At 35.2% G+C, this 15,809-nt stretch overlaps 1 protein-coding gene across 1 annotated transcript in view; it reads right to left on the bottom strand.

Annotated features, from left to right (window-relative positions):
* CFAP54 (cilia and flagella associated protein 54) overlaps positions 1–15,809 on the bottom strand; it is a 138,669-nt gene that overhangs the window by 101,479 nt on the left and 21,381 nt on the right. The window contains 7 exon segments of the mRNA XM_026864706.1: positions 2,368–2,469; positions 2,565–2,678; positions 3,112–3,255; positions 4,614–4,672; positions 6,483–6,654; positions 9,811–9,957; positions 13,676–13,781. Of these exon segments, the coding sequence (XP_026720507.1) occupies positions 2,368–2,469; positions 2,565–2,678; positions 3,112–3,255; positions 4,614–4,672; positions 6,483–6,654; positions 9,811–9,957; positions 13,676–13,781 (844 nt within the window).

A 15,809-nucleotide genomic window follows, 5' to 3' on the forward strand; every position in this document is an offset into this window, starting at 1 on the left:
TTCTTATTTTGCATTATTTGGCTTTTACTGTACCTAGTGCAGTACATATTTTTACACGTAGCTTATCCCAAAGTATTTTATGAACGAATTAATTATTATGAACAAAAAAAAATCCAGATTTAACCTATTAGTTCAGCTCTGAATGATGGAATATGTTCTAGCATCAGATAAACTGTGGCAAAGATGTCGCTTTGTAGTATCTCTTTCTTTTTGTCATTCAAAAAATGGAGATTTGTCAATTTCCCATTATATTATGAGGTACATATGTAATGGATCACTGTCTACATCATGAGAATTAAAGATGATGGAATTTCAGTCCAAGGAGACCTTAAGAAACTTGAGGAAATAGTTCTACTGCGAGAAGGGCCAAGCTCTTCATCTGGGGAGGAATGCATCTGTACAGACTGGAAATCAACTTTCAGAGTAGCAACACTGCCAGAAATGACCTGGTTGTTAAACTTAAGCCAGCAGTGTCCTCTTGTCACAAAGAAATCAAACTGCAGACTGGATTACACTAGGAGAAGTGTACAGCACATTGAGAGGTTATTTTCTTCCCTTACTTGGAACTCATGAGGCTCCACCTAGAGTACTATATCCACTTCTGGGCTCCTATGTGAAAGAAGAACACTAAGAAACAGGACAGGGTCCCATGGAGGTCTACCAAGATGATTAGGGGCATAAAATGTAAAAGAATAGACTGAGGAATCCTTAGTTAGTCTGGCAAAGAGGAGGCTAATGGGTGCCGTAATTGCTGCCCACAATTCCTTGAAGAAGACTGATATAAGTAAAGAAGCCAAACTCTTCTGAGTAGAAACGGGTAGTATAACAAGGAGTAATGACCACAGTTTTAACTTCGTGGAACTGGACTAGATGACTTCAATTCAGGTGACTCTAAAAGCATCAGGGATGACTTGCATATTGGACATTAGGAAAAGTATGTTAATTAGGAGGGTAGGGAAGAAATTATCTAGACTGAATAGAGAATCTCCTTCATTGAAGATTTTGAAGACAAAGCCACAGCTGATTTGATCTATCATTGGCAAAAGTCATGCTTCAAGTTAGAGGCTGGACCAAATTACTTCCGGAAGTCCTATGCAACCAACATCTTTACTCTTATGATACTGCAAAAACAGTAATTCTTCATAATGCAGTATTTGCAAAAGAAAGTAATTTACTCCATAAAACCTATCTATCTATCTATATTTATATCACCATCAGCTAACAACATTCCACAGAATAATACTTTTTATCAAAAGAGGGTGTCACAGTGCAAAGAGATTACAATCTTTTGCTTACATGGGTGCAAAACATCCCAAAGAACAGGCAATATTACTCAGTAAAAGAAAGTGGGTGTGGGAGATTGCTTATTAGTAATTTCAGTTACTCCTCTCTGCCAGCTTCCTATGAAATACTGCAGGAATTACATTTATTTAGATCACATTTGCAAATAGTAGGAAAGCAGAACAGGCATCTGTACATCACAAAGGGAATAACCACCCAGATAGAAGCATCTTCTTTGGCACATTGAAATAAAAATGAGAACTTTCTATTCTATCTGTGCAGTCCTGCATCTAGGAAAGGTCTTGAATTAAAAAGACCTATCAACCTATGACCAAAAATTGATGGTACAATCTAAGTAAGATGCATAACCATTGCAAATCCACATAGTGGCATAATGGCATAAAGAAAACTACTAAGTTTTGATCTATTTTGATCTAAAGTCTTCATGCTGACCTAAAAATGGACAATGCACTCACACAAAAAAGCTTTTTCTTTGATTATTTATAATTCTTATCCCAGTAGATCACTCATTTTTGACACTGACTTCAAAGAACACAAGGCGTGAAATTTGAGGAAATTCATTACTTCCTTAAAAGTCTACTTTGTATCCTCGATGCCTTTCTCTCTCTCTTCATGGCATCTTGCAGAAAAGTAAGTGGCCTTCAAAAACAATCTCTCAAGACTTAAGAGTTCTCCAATGTAAGTACAAAAAAAATATAAAAACATGGTAGCTTTTTTCAAAGTACCCCTTTACCTTCACAGTAAATTAACACAACAGGGCAAACTTGGGACTCCCATATACCTGGTATGAATTTGGACAAGTTTTCTCTGATTTTTATTGCTAACAGAATTGCTAAAAGGAAAAAATGCTAGAAAAAACGGTATTTTCTAAAGTAGTAGTTACTACATCTTCCCCCCTTTCAAATTTGTTCTGAGTTTTAATAATAAATTAGTTAACTATGAAACTGAAGGAGTAAAACTTTCTCCTTGTTAATAGTACCATGTGAATTACGCAGAGTTATATCATGTATTCATTACATGCAAATAGTAAACAAAGAGAAGGATTATACAAAATGTTAAACTTACATTTTGTGCTTCTTTCAGACTAACTCTTAGCTTAGGACAAAAGTAGCTTTTCGGCTTTCTTCTGGATTCATATACTGCTCTCTTGAAAATCATTACTGACATCTGATGAAAAGAAAAAATAAGTCACTACCTGTGTTACGTGATCTATTCATAGAGATTGTAACTACTTTGCTTGTTTATAATGAATTGCAGAATACCTTTAAAGTGGCTTCTCTAAAAACCCTTTTTGTCTCTGATTTTTCCAGCGAAGAGCCAATATTTTCAAATTGCTTCAGTTCATCAATTTTAAGGAGACCACGGCGAGCAAATATCTGTCCGAAGTATTAAAAATCAATTTAAAAAAATTATGTTACATTTTCATATTCTTTATGTTGGTATTTAATTTTAGAATAATATATTTTTAAAATTCAGACAACTACAAAGAGCTGTAATGAAAGCCAGGTCATGAACAACAATTGAAAAGAAAGTAAAACCTTTGCAAAATACCTTTTGTAAATATGTATTGGCCACTATTTAATACTAGAAGTCTGTGACTATGATTATATTACAAAGTACTACTGCATTTAACTTTTAATTGATAACTCATTTACATATGGAAACACACCTCCACATTGCAGTTAGATTTTGGAATATGCGCAGAACTCTAAAAATACATGCAATCTGATAATAATCAGGAATGTTTAAACAAATATTTAGTTTCTATTTGATTGCACCTGAAATGCTACTTATGGTAAATCAGGATACCTCTCCATGAATGCTGGCTTGACAATCAAAGTAACACTGAGAAACTGCAGTATATAGGGTGGCTCTCCACGTCAAATAATGTACAGATAAGAGTGGAACGGATGATTCCATACATATACTGGCCCACAGTAAGTATTCCAAGACCTGTATTGAAGAAATTCAGTTTCAAACTGAGTGCATTTTAACCTATATAAATATACTTCCATATTACTAAATGACACATACGGAGACTTATCCTCACCTGGTAGAACGAATTAAAATAGGGGAAAAAAATTACAGATATTGTATTAATTTTTAACATATTTTACTGACTACAAAGCATTCCTCCCACATATTACTGGGTTTTTTCCCATCTGAAACTATAGTCAAGCATTATGTTTTAGCCTCCAAGCTTCTTTAACCACTCCAGCTCACTATAGCCTTGCCAACAGACAGTGGTCCTACGCTTGTCTCTCGAGTTATCCCTCTCCTTTGTGTCAGTTCTAGTGATCATTTTTTACTAAGTTAGTTTACAACTAGATCAGCAAGCTTCTCTGGGATGCAACAGAATCTGCCTTCTTTGGTGACAGCCCACACTTATATTAATTTAAAATCATAAAAATACACTAACAGCTCTTAACTTTAGAAAAAACATAGTCATTGCAGCAGTCTAATTTTAAGTATTAGTCCTACTAAATTGATTGAAAAATATCTTCCCCTTGTATTTTCTTTGGGTCAGATGTTCCCTGAGGTGCACAAAACAAAATATGCACAACATTAAGTTATTATTAAATCAATATTCAGATTTTCTTTTTGTATGAATTTAAAGAATCTGAAATACCTACTATCATTTCCTCTCTTTTCTATATAGTAAAAGCCTGAATACATTAAAGAAAGTGCTAAATCTTATGATTTCAATAAAAGATATTCAAAGAGAAAAAAAATGACTGCTCAATGAAAGATGACTATAACCAGCAGATAAGAAAACACACTGGATTAAGACTGAGTCAGACTCTGTTCAAGTATTAGAAGAAAAAAGTAAAGCTAAGACAAACAAAACCTACTTTCGTAGTTTAAAAAAGGGAAGGGATTTATTATTATTTTTATTGGGGAAAGGTCAGGTCATTTTAATCAAGGATTCACAACTGAAAATCTATCCACCAGGTGTCAGTACATTTCCACATTTTAAGAAACAAAAGACCAAATCTTGGGACTTGATATAGTTGTCCAAAACAAAGCTATAATAGAACCCTCTGAAACTGTCTAACATATCCGACCTCAAACACCAGCAAGACATTATGCTGGGCTCCATTCCACAGCTCAGAAAGGAGCAGAATCATGAAGGCATGAGGGCTGAGAAATTGGCCATTTTGCAGTCTAGACTTCTTATTCACTTGTGACAAAGTGCTACTATTGGCAATGACAATGAAATAGAAAATTCAGGGTACAGTGTTATGCAAAATACAGGTGCATTTTCCAATCTTCTGTAAATATTTCAAATTGTTCTATTCATTTTGCCATACCTTAGCAGACTGACCTATCATCATCAAATGTCTGCATATGGTGTAAATATGAATAGTACCTGCAAAAATAAATTAAACAAAAAAACAGGTAAGTTCTGTAATCCTACATGAAATTTGTTATGCTAACCAACTGAAATTTTTTCTTAATATCTGGGTTGTTATTTCTAGAGGCTTAAACTAGTGATTGCTCTATAACTACTTTTAAATTATAGAAGATGATGCCATTAAATTCTTGGATGATATTACCTTCAAAAATACCCACACAATGCAGCGGTATAATAAAAGAATGACATCTTAAAAATGTACTGTATCAAATTTTTATTAAGTAATTGATAGAAAGAAAAATCTTACTTTTATCCCCAAATGCCAGTCTCTTTAAAAAAAAATTACCTCTCCTTACAAACCTTACATGATTTTTTTAGTCTGTCATGGCACTGTCCTGGCAGACAACACAACTACTATGTAATATTAAGTATGATATGTGAAATGAAGAAAATTAATTGTGACTGAGGTTTTCAAGAGCATCAAAGTGACTTAGAAATATAAACCTGTCAAAAATTTACTTAATTTAGGCTATGTCACAAAATTGCTTTTCAAACATCAGCCTTAAAGGTACAGAAGACATTGCAGTTCTGAGGGGAAAAAAAAAATCTATTCTTCTGTCTGTACAAATGTTCAGAAAGAGACACCTGTGGCAGCAGGAGGCATCACAGTGTCAACTGTCACAGCTAGAAGGGTGTTATTATCCCAGTAAGCAAGAAAGGAGCAAGCATTAGGAAGATTTCTTTGTATCAGTCAAATGTGTAATGGGGCACAAAACCTATTGCCAGAAATTGAAAAAAAATGCTCAGGAACTGGGGAAAATCTGAGTTATTGCCTACTTCTAATTAGATTAGATTATTAGCTAGGCTTGGTACAGAGACCTGTCCCCCATATACATAGTAGGACTTCAGAATGGCAAGTGAGTATATTTTAATTTTAATTCTTCTCCCATAGCAACAGACAAACAAAAAACACACCTCAGAAGTAAGGACTGAGGGCAATAGCAGTCCCAGCAAAACAAAAAAGATAAGAATTTTGACCAATTAGAGCTCAGACAAAGTAAATTTTCCAAAATTAAAAATACATTGCATCCTCAATTTGTATTGCAACAGCTGATCATAGTAGAATGAAGTAACAATAGCCTTTTGACTTTTGACTAAATAACATTGCCTTTCAAAGCAAAAATACACTGTTGTTGTTCTTGAAATAAAAGTCTCAATACACCATTGTAAGTGTATCTATTTCACTAAGTCAATTTTTTCCTTATTTTTTTTCCTAATTCAAGCATTTATAACTAGCACACTAAAATCATATACAGAGATTCCTATTTTTAAGTGGTATAAGGTGTTTTTTAGAATAGTTTTATTAACGCTAGCCTTAAAGATCATTTTAAAAAACCCCAAAGATGCAATGTCAGACAATCATTGTCTACTCTGCAATATCTTTTTTTTTAAAAAAAAAAAAAAACAAACTAAACACATTAACACAAACATTTTACTGATTGAAAAATCTTGACTTTTTTTTTAATCAGGTTTCATTCAAAAAATGCCCTTATGCTGTCAGATTTCATTTTATTAGTACACTCAAACCACAGCTATGATGAAAAAGCTATTACAACAGTCCACCTGAAAAAGGTACACTGTGTGGAAACCTCAATTTTAAAATCCCTTATTTTAGAAAAACAAAACATTACAAAAAAAACCCATTGTGATTGAAGACTAACTAGAGATTTATTCATGACCCTTAGGTTGACCTTAAAGAATATGCATAAATTTTCCCTCCACAGGTTTGCTTAGCAAAGAAATGTAAATGAAAAGCCTGAGGTACCACTGTAGATAAGCCAATACAAATTCTCCTGAGGTAGAGCCAGTTGCATAGTGAGTCGTAATGAGGACAAGACACTGAAACAAGTCTGCAGGGACTTTTGATTCTGGAGATTCCTGTCACTGCTGCAAACCATCTGATAAGTGCAAACATTCCGTTCTTGCAAAGCATGGAACTAAAACACATGGAAACATATATAAAATTAATATAGATAGTTGAAATAGACGCATGTCAGTTTCTCATCAGAAAAGTATAACAAAAGGGTATTAAAAGATCAAGCATACCAGAAAAAAAATCAGCATGACGTTGAAATGAGCATTAGAATATGGAGAAACTGTGAAAGCTTTAAGCTTGCTGTACCAGTAGCCTGAGCAGTTTCCACTGCATCACAGGATGAAAATGCACCTAGTGCACTAGGGCTGCTGAAAGGGGCGTAGGAAGAAAGGATGAATGAGGCATTAATCTGATATTCAAGGAATCTGGCTTTAATTCTTGGCTTCTCTGTAGATGTCCTCTGTAAATTAAAGCAAGTCTTAACTTTTCTGCACTTTACCTCTCCATCTGTATCACAGATATCTTCTCAATTTCATCCATTACTTTTTTCTTCCAAAGATGCATTCTTCCTTTTTTTCCTTGTAATACTTAAGCATTTGACACTGTCCCACACAACATCCTTGTCTCTAAATTGAAGAGACATGGATTTCACGGATAAGGAGTTGGCTGGATGGTTGCCCTCAAAGAGTTATGGTCAACAGCTCAGTGTCCAAGTGGAGAGCAATGACGAGTGTTCCTCAGGGGTCAGTGTTGGAACTGGTACTGTTTAAGATTTTTGTCAGCAACACGGACAGTGGGATTGAGTGCACCCTTGGCAAGTTCACTGACAACACCAAGCTGTGTGGTGCAGCTGACACGCTGGAGGGAAGGGACGGGCCATCCAGAGGGACCTGGACAGGCTTGAGAGTTGGGCCCATGCAAACCTCATGAAGTTCAACAACGCCAGTGCAAGGTCCTGCACATGGGCCAAGGCAACCCCAAGCACAAATATAGGCTGGGAGATGAGTGGATTGAGAGCAGCTCTGCGGAGAAGGAACTGGGGTTATTATGAAAAACTGACTATGAGCCAGCAAGGTGTGCTCGCAGCCCAGAAAGTCAACCATGTCCTGAACTGCATCAAAAGATGCATGATCAGGAGGTTGAGGGAGGTGATTCTCCCTCTCTGCTCCTCTTTCCTGAGACCCTACCTACAGTGCTGTGTTCAGCTCTGGGGCCCCCAGTATAAGAAGGACATGGACCTGCTTGAGCAGTTCCAGAGAAAGGTCATGAAGACGATCAGGGGCTGGAACACCTCCCTTATGAGGACAGGCTGAGAGTGTTGGGGTTGTTTGGCCCAGAGAAGAGAAGGCTCTGGGGAGACCTTATAGCAGCCTTCCAGTACTTAAAGGGGGCCTACAGAAAAGATGGGGAGGGACTCTTTATCAGGGAGTGTAGTGATAGAATAAGATGTAACTGTTTTAAACTGAAAGAGAGTAGATTCAGATTAGAATGTGAGGAAGAAGTTCTTTACTGAGAGCGTGGTGTATCACTAGAACAGGTTGCCCAGAGTTGTGGATGCCCCCTCCCTTTAAGTGTTCAAGGCCAGGTTGGACGGGGCTTTGAGCAACCTGGTCTAGTGGAAGGTGTCCCTGCCTATGGCACGGGAGTTGGAACTATGTGATCTTTAGGGTGCCTTCCAACCCAAACCATTCTACGATTCTATGATAATGTGATCTCACTCTTGTCTGGAGTACAGTATCATGTGAACAAACCAACATGTGAGAAAATGAGCTAAATGGGGCATGGCCAGTCAGTACCTATCAACCTCTCAGAAGCCTAATAACCTGATAATATTCGAATATATATATATATATTATTTTTTTTTAGGTAATTCACTGAAACCAGAAGTTTCAAACCCTGGAACTCCATTTCTATTTCCTTAGTGTTACATTAAAAAATAAAAACTAGCTCAGAAACCTGGCAAAAAAAAATTTACATATAAAGCCTTTAGACACATTACCATTATCCATTTCTGAATAATAATTTTCCATATCTGAAAATTTAGGGGTATCTCAGTGTCTAAAGGACAAGTTATAAAACAGGCATTTTAGTACAGAACCATGGTAACAGCTGGCACTAGGATTGGTTCAAGGTCTAGGCAGACATAAAAAACAAGAGAAACCATCTCTGGAACTTCAAATTTATTTACAAAGCATTTTTTACATATCAAAATAAAATGGATTAACACAGTCTTTGATCATGTTCTCTCAGGAAGCTGAGCTATGTTTGAAAAACAAAAAAATAATATAAACAGTATCTGTTCTATCATGATATCTGCTTCTAGCTTTTAAGCAACTGGTTTTTTCTCCTCACTAAACACCTATTTACAATCTAACTCTGACCAGAGAAACATGAATTTGATTAGCTCAATACACAGGAGATGTCTATAGTTTCATTTTGTTGTTCTTGATCACTGAATAATTTGCATGAGTTTATTTTGAAAAATCCACCATGTACTGAAAATACTGCTTCTCAGCAAAGAACTAGTTAAGGTAAAATCTAACACGTTTTTAGCATTCCTCCTATACCTACTGAAACACTTTCTTCCATAGATAACAAATAATAAATTGCAAGCCTCTATCTTGACAAGCAATTAACACAAAAGGATGCCAACATACTCTTGAGGTCACTCACCTTCCCAGAGCTTAGAGCACTTACAAAACTATTCAGCACTCTGTCTCTTTTGTTCATAACCTATAGATAGTAAAGCAATGCTGCTTTTTTACTATGTGATGAGCTTTTTTTTACATGTCATATTTTTGCACATTTGTGGTACAAATTACAGTACAATGTTTTAATTCTCTTGCACTCTGCCCAGTTCTTCGATCATACTGTACAGAAATTTCTGCAACAATTGCAAGAGAGTTACCAAATTTTGCCTATATCCTGATTCTGACAGTGGCTAATAGCAACTATTTCAGAACAAAAACTGCTGTAGACAGTTACAGAATAACCCATTCAGAGAAAATTGCCTTTTTAACATTAAGTTGATAGTGGTTGTGTCACAAAAGCATAAGAATTTAGACCCTCTTAAAAATGTACACCAACTCTGGATGTTCATATTATAGATATGACTACTAAATCTCAATACAATCTGTATTGACAAACTATTAAAGATTAGTTAATAGTAATATTCATTTAATATTGAGTGCATTTAAGGGGATAAAATAGGCTAGTTATTTTGGATCTTTGAATGTCTTTGACAAAAAAAAAAAAAAAAAAACCAAAACCAACCTACCGTAAGTGCTGCATTTTTGTCTCTGAAACCATTTGGGAAAAAGGTGGCTTTAAATCGATGCACATCATCTATGATATTGTCAAGGTCTACAGAAACAAACTGTTGAAGGTATCTTCCATAGCACTGTAGAAGTGCCAATTTATATTCCTGAAGAATGAATAATATGTACTTTTTATAGTTTATATATTACATTTCTGTTTCTATAAAACATGCTAATTTTTATCATATTTATATAAAAAAGTATCAGTGTGAAAGAGCAGCTGGAAGTAAAACATTAAAGTTTCATAGAAACATTCAGCAATGTAAGTTCTAATGGGAACACTCAGCATATGAAGGTTGAAGTACCTAAGAGCATGTGGTTTGGAAGGTTCTGTTTATTTTAATCATAAATATGACATATCAGAGAACAATTGCTCTCTGGGCTAATGTAATAGACTCAAAGGGTTCCTAGAATGTCCTGCAGCTTTGCAACAATAATGATAATGATACTACACTTCTGAGAAAAGTACTTCATAATTTTGAATTTTATAAACAATACACAGATGCTATGACTTCTATCTCCCATTTCCCTGATGTCAAAGTCCTTTTTTCATAAAAGCAGAGATGAAAAGAGGAAGAATAAGATGCACTATAAAAGAATGAAACAAGTGACCACCAGAATTTACATATGGCCAAGAAATCAGCATTAATAGACCAGAAATTGCCACTTGGTCTTTAAGAACTGTTAACAAACAGGATGTTGAGCTTTAGGTCTCATTGAAAATAGAGCTGCCAGCAGCATGTTAAACCACTCTAACATCATGCTGAGACTATGGCTCAGCTCTGACTCAGATGTGGAAGTGCCATTTACTGAATCACCTCCACCACTTCCTGCAGCAAAGATTTAGAGGTTTACTACAAACTTCACTAATTCTAGCACGCACACACACCACTCATGATAAATAATGGGGAAAAAGTAACTCATTTGTATTTCTAAAAATGATCCTTTAATGTTTAACCACAGAAAACTCTAAAGTATTTACTTGCATTCACTTTTTTTTTAGTACAAATTCCTACAACTATGATAATTTTTAATCATCTGAGGAGTCTAACTTACATGGCCCTATCATCCACTTTCCTGTGTGAAAGCAGGAGCCATACACAGTAACTTTCACTTTCCATGAACAGCTATGACCAGTCGGTCACATGTGTAATCTAATACATAGATTCAGGCTGTGATAACTCTTCAAATCCAAAGTCACAGATCAGAATACTATTAAGATAGTTACTGATATATAACAAAATGGTAACTTCTCTTCTAAACAGTTTAAAATATATGTAATATAAAAAAATATGGAAAATAAAGTATATGACCAGAGATAACAGGCAGATACAGGCAGAGAGGGAGGGGGAAAAAATGAGTCAGTACTGATCAGTGTGATGACTAATGGGCCAACTAATTTCAAGATATATGACATAATGAATTTAGATGTGCCCTAAAAGTTATGTTGCAGATATGTAATAGGAAGAAATCTAAAGTGAGAGGGCATTAAAAAAAAATAGATGGAAGACAGAAAGTTAAGTCCGTGCTTATCCATTAACTGCTTATATTCAATAATTAATTTTTGAAGACTATATATCATTATTATCTAACATCAAGGTGGATGAAAATTTAAAATAATCACCAGTAGTTTTCAACTAGGACTCAAGAGGGATACTTACAGAATAGGCTGTACTACCTATCACAGAACTTGGTGTTACACCACATTCATCTTTCCAGTAATGCATTAAAATTGGTAACTAACATCCATCTCTTTTTTTTTCTTTTTTTTCTCCATTCTCCATTACTAAGTTTGTAAAGTCAAGGAAATGCACTTAAAAATGAGAGTTCCCAAGAGAGCTCATTTCAAAGTTTTAGTCTGGCCAGCAAAACAACTTTTTTAACAACACTGATAACTTCACCTTTACTTTAGAAAACCACGTTACACTAGAGGATTGAAGTTGCAAGCAGAAGTCTTTACTCAGAATTCTAGATTATTTTTAGACAACCTAGGGCCAGGTCATTAAGCACCTTGAACATAAGAACAAAATTACTACATTTGAGTTGTGGTATAGGAAGCCAATGTAAAGCACAGAGAGCAGGGTTTGCTGCGTTTGAAATAACCTTACTAAGTACACCATGAGAGCAGCAGTTTTCAAGCACTAAAAGCGTCATGTAATATCCCAAGCAGTTCCTAGGGCCCAGAAGGTATGAAAACTTGAAGAAAACATGAGTGGAATTGTCTAGGCAGTGAAGGGGCTATTAACAAAAGCAGTTATTCAAGCTTAAGAATTGCTGTAAGTATTCCTAAACCTACACCATGAGCCTACACCTTCAATTTATAATAGCCCCACAGTTATGAACTCTTCTATATGCCTTCTTCAACCTACCACTGAGTGATGAGTGCTGCTGAAGGTCAGCTTCAGCTTGCTGTTGTTTATTGAGGAGGTAGGTCACTTTTGTGGAATTTTTTAAGGCAGATGCAGTGAAGGATCATAACATCTGCATGATACTCGTACCTTTGTCATGAAAGCTCAACTAGTAGCCACATATATACACTTTCCATAAATAGCATAAACAGCATTTATCCCTGCTGGATTTCATAAGCAAAGGACATAATAGTGGAAGAACAGTTTCACTGAATCTGAATTCCACCAAAATATGGCCCCTCAACTATCTTGATATATTTCCAATTATACCCTCCTCTTTTCTAGGGGAAAATAGGGGATCTAATAGTATCATATGCTGCATAGAATGAAAAAGGGTGAATACAGGTGACAATTGGCATTTAACTTCTTTCCTAATGCAAAAATCAATAGACTGTTCTTAAAAATTATTTTGAATTTAAACACAATGTCAGTTATCTGTTTTTCTTTCCAGGGTGAGGCAGAATTAAAATTTAATAATCCCATTCTGAAAAAAATACAAGCTTGTTTTTTTAATTTTTTATTCCCATTATGTTCAAAAATTAGGTAGAAGTTAAAGAAACCTTTCCAAAATCATGGAAGAATTCTACAAATAAGTTATAGACTTTCACTAACTTTCATGCTATAAATGTAATTTTTCTATTACAATCACCTATATAGAAGACTAATATTAAAAATCTGTGTCTGAAATAGGCCTGAAAGACTGAAGGACATAGTTAAAATACATACTTGACTGTCTCATAACACAGACAGACTAAATAGCCAGAGTTTTAAGCTAGGAAAGTATTACTGACCAAAGAAATATATCCTAATATATTTGTGGCAAAAAGTAGAAAAACCCACTGACAGATCATTACAAACACTGAATCACACTAAGCAGCTAGCTCCTATTTAGAAGCTGTCCCCTAGTCTAAATTATGCTAATTCTCCACAAACTTTAAGTGTATTCTCTCAAGCAACTTTTTAAGTACTGAACCTTTATCATAATTCAACATGTAATTCTGTAATCCTTCAGTACTTCTGCTTCATAACTCAGGACCACACATCCTTCTTCAATCCTAAAAGGAATGACTTGCAACTAGCTCTATCACTTAATTTATACTTAAGTAGCATCTATAGGCACAGACAGATATTGCACTCTACCTGTGTTGAAACATCAAACAAACATTAAAGAAAGATTTTGGGGTGTTTAAAAAGGGTGAATAGAAAATACAGATATAGAAAACATATCAAAAAATCAGGGCAATTTTACAGTAATAAGCAAGAGATACAAATCACCAATTCTCACTGGAATTATTTTGTAAAAGTTTTTCTTACTTTCTAAATAGCTTCCAGTAAAATGTTCTTAAAAATTAAAGTAGCACAGAAACAGAATGAAACAAAGACTGGATTAAACCTTTTTCGTTTTCATATGACTTACTTTGATCTGAGCAAGGGAATCACCAACTTTCAGTAGTTTTTCATTGTAATACCACTCTGGCAGTCGAGGTTTATATTTGATCCAAATATTAAACAAAGTATTTGCTCTAAAAAAGATACAGGAGAAAAGGTTTCCGATTAAACTGGCAGTAGACCTGTCATAACAAGTAAACAAGTCAGGAAAACTTCAAACTGTGAAAACTCCTTTCTTCCAAATCTATTTGAACCTCTACATATTTCAAAACAAGTGATCATTAAAACAGGATTTAACAGTCAGCCAAGACCATTCTGGGTTTCATTTCTGTCACCGGTATTTATCACACATTTAAAATGGGATGAATTTTCTCCTGTGTGAATTCTTATTAAAATGTCTTAGTATTAATTCCCTTGCATTGTTCAAACATGGTCACAACAGGAAAACTTGTCCCACCTTTCATCTAGTATTTCAGAGCTTCTGTTTGAAGAAACAATTTGATATTTTAAAGAAATTCAGTGAATTACAGCTCACAGCAGTTATTGGACTGGAAACTACAAATGCTAAGAGCAGGAAAAAAAATCCCAAACTAACAATGTATATCTGGTAGCAGCAAACTTGGGAACTGGTAGCTATGGAATAAACCATAGAGCTACAGAGCATTAAAGCTATGGTATATAGAGCTATACCATGAATCACAAAAGAAGAAGTTATTAAAAAGCCTCTAGCATGAACTATATTTGGCATGAAATGTTCAGGAATTTTAAATTATAAAGGGTAGGATTCAGAGAGAGGCAAATGGCACATTTATTAAAATAGAAAGGATTTTATGGCAATAGTTGCAATGCCCTTCTGTTACCTTTGTCTGTTATTCTAGTCACAGATGTCATCAAGGATCACTTTGTGTAACAAATTACTTATTTGGCTGAACCAGCAAGCCTCCCATAAACAATAACTGGCTCTAAGCTGTTTGCCCCCTCTACAGAAGAACTGACTACATCACACCAGTGTTACAGTCCCTATTGACTGCTCTTTGATATGTTAGTGCCCTCATGTGTACAACCATCCCACCCTAGACTTCTTTAAGAAAGCTATATTCAAACTGAAAAACAGTAATTGATCAGACAGACTGATAATAAGCACAGGGATTTTTCAGAAAAGAATCCTGTTACCGAATTATTAATATTATTGACAGTGTTCACAGTGCCAGGCATCTCTTACATTTACTCTCTTTCCAAATCACATGTACAGAAATCTCAGATAAGAGTGCCTTGTGAAACCACAACAGCTAAATTATTCATAGGTAGCAATTTATGAGGAAGGAAAACAACTAAAGAGAAAGGAATTAATGTTTGGAAATCACCTTCAAGATGAATTCTCACATGTAAACTCTATGCTTACTGGTGTGAGGTAGCTGGAACTTTTCACTCTCTTAAAACAGTGATGGTAGACTAGAATGCAAGACACTTTCTTAAACTGTTTTCTGACATTCAGAAACTTAGAATCCATTCTCACTGTCTCCTAGACAGCTCTTAATTTCAGCTTATAAGAAAACTTGCAATTAAAAAAAAAAGCACAATAAGTAACATCATTTTTTCCACACAGAAAGCTGCAAGCCATCTTCACATTTCAAGGTGAGATGGCTGTATGAGAAACTTGCCAAAATGATCTTTATGCCAAAGAATTACAACAGTCATAATCCTTTTTTTCTAAAAGTGTCATCTCAGCACAATTCTCAGATCTTGATAGTAAGCAGCAAAGAAATAAGTAGGACATTTTAGAGGTGTATTGTAAAGAAAAAATGCAGTAACAGCATAAACTAGGCTAAAACCAGCAATCTGAGTAAAATGTTCTAAGGCATTATGTTTTTAAAGGAAACCATAGCCCAGTTTAATGAAGAGCACCTTCCAAATTGGGAATGAGTCCCTGCTTGTCCATCCATAAGCAATTAACAGCCTGAGTGGCTACTGACCTCTTATACTGAGAGAAGTATCCAACTCCAGTTAGTAAGGGTAAATATGTAAAGTCTACAAAGCAAAGAGCTGTCAGGCATCTGTGCAGAGGTCCCTTGGACTATCAAAGGCAGAATCTTAGGAAAAGACTTGCAGAGTCCAAGAGGTTTGATGGATACTACTTGGAGGGAGGAAGAAAGAAGGGGGGG

This window comes from Athene cunicularia (genome assembly GCF_003259725.1).
Source record: "Athene cunicularia isolate RWA chromosome 1 unlocalized genomic scaffold, athCun1 chr1_part2, whole genome shotgun sequence".
NCBI lineage: Eukaryota > Metazoa > Chordata > Aves > Strigiformes > Strigidae > Athene > Athene cunicularia.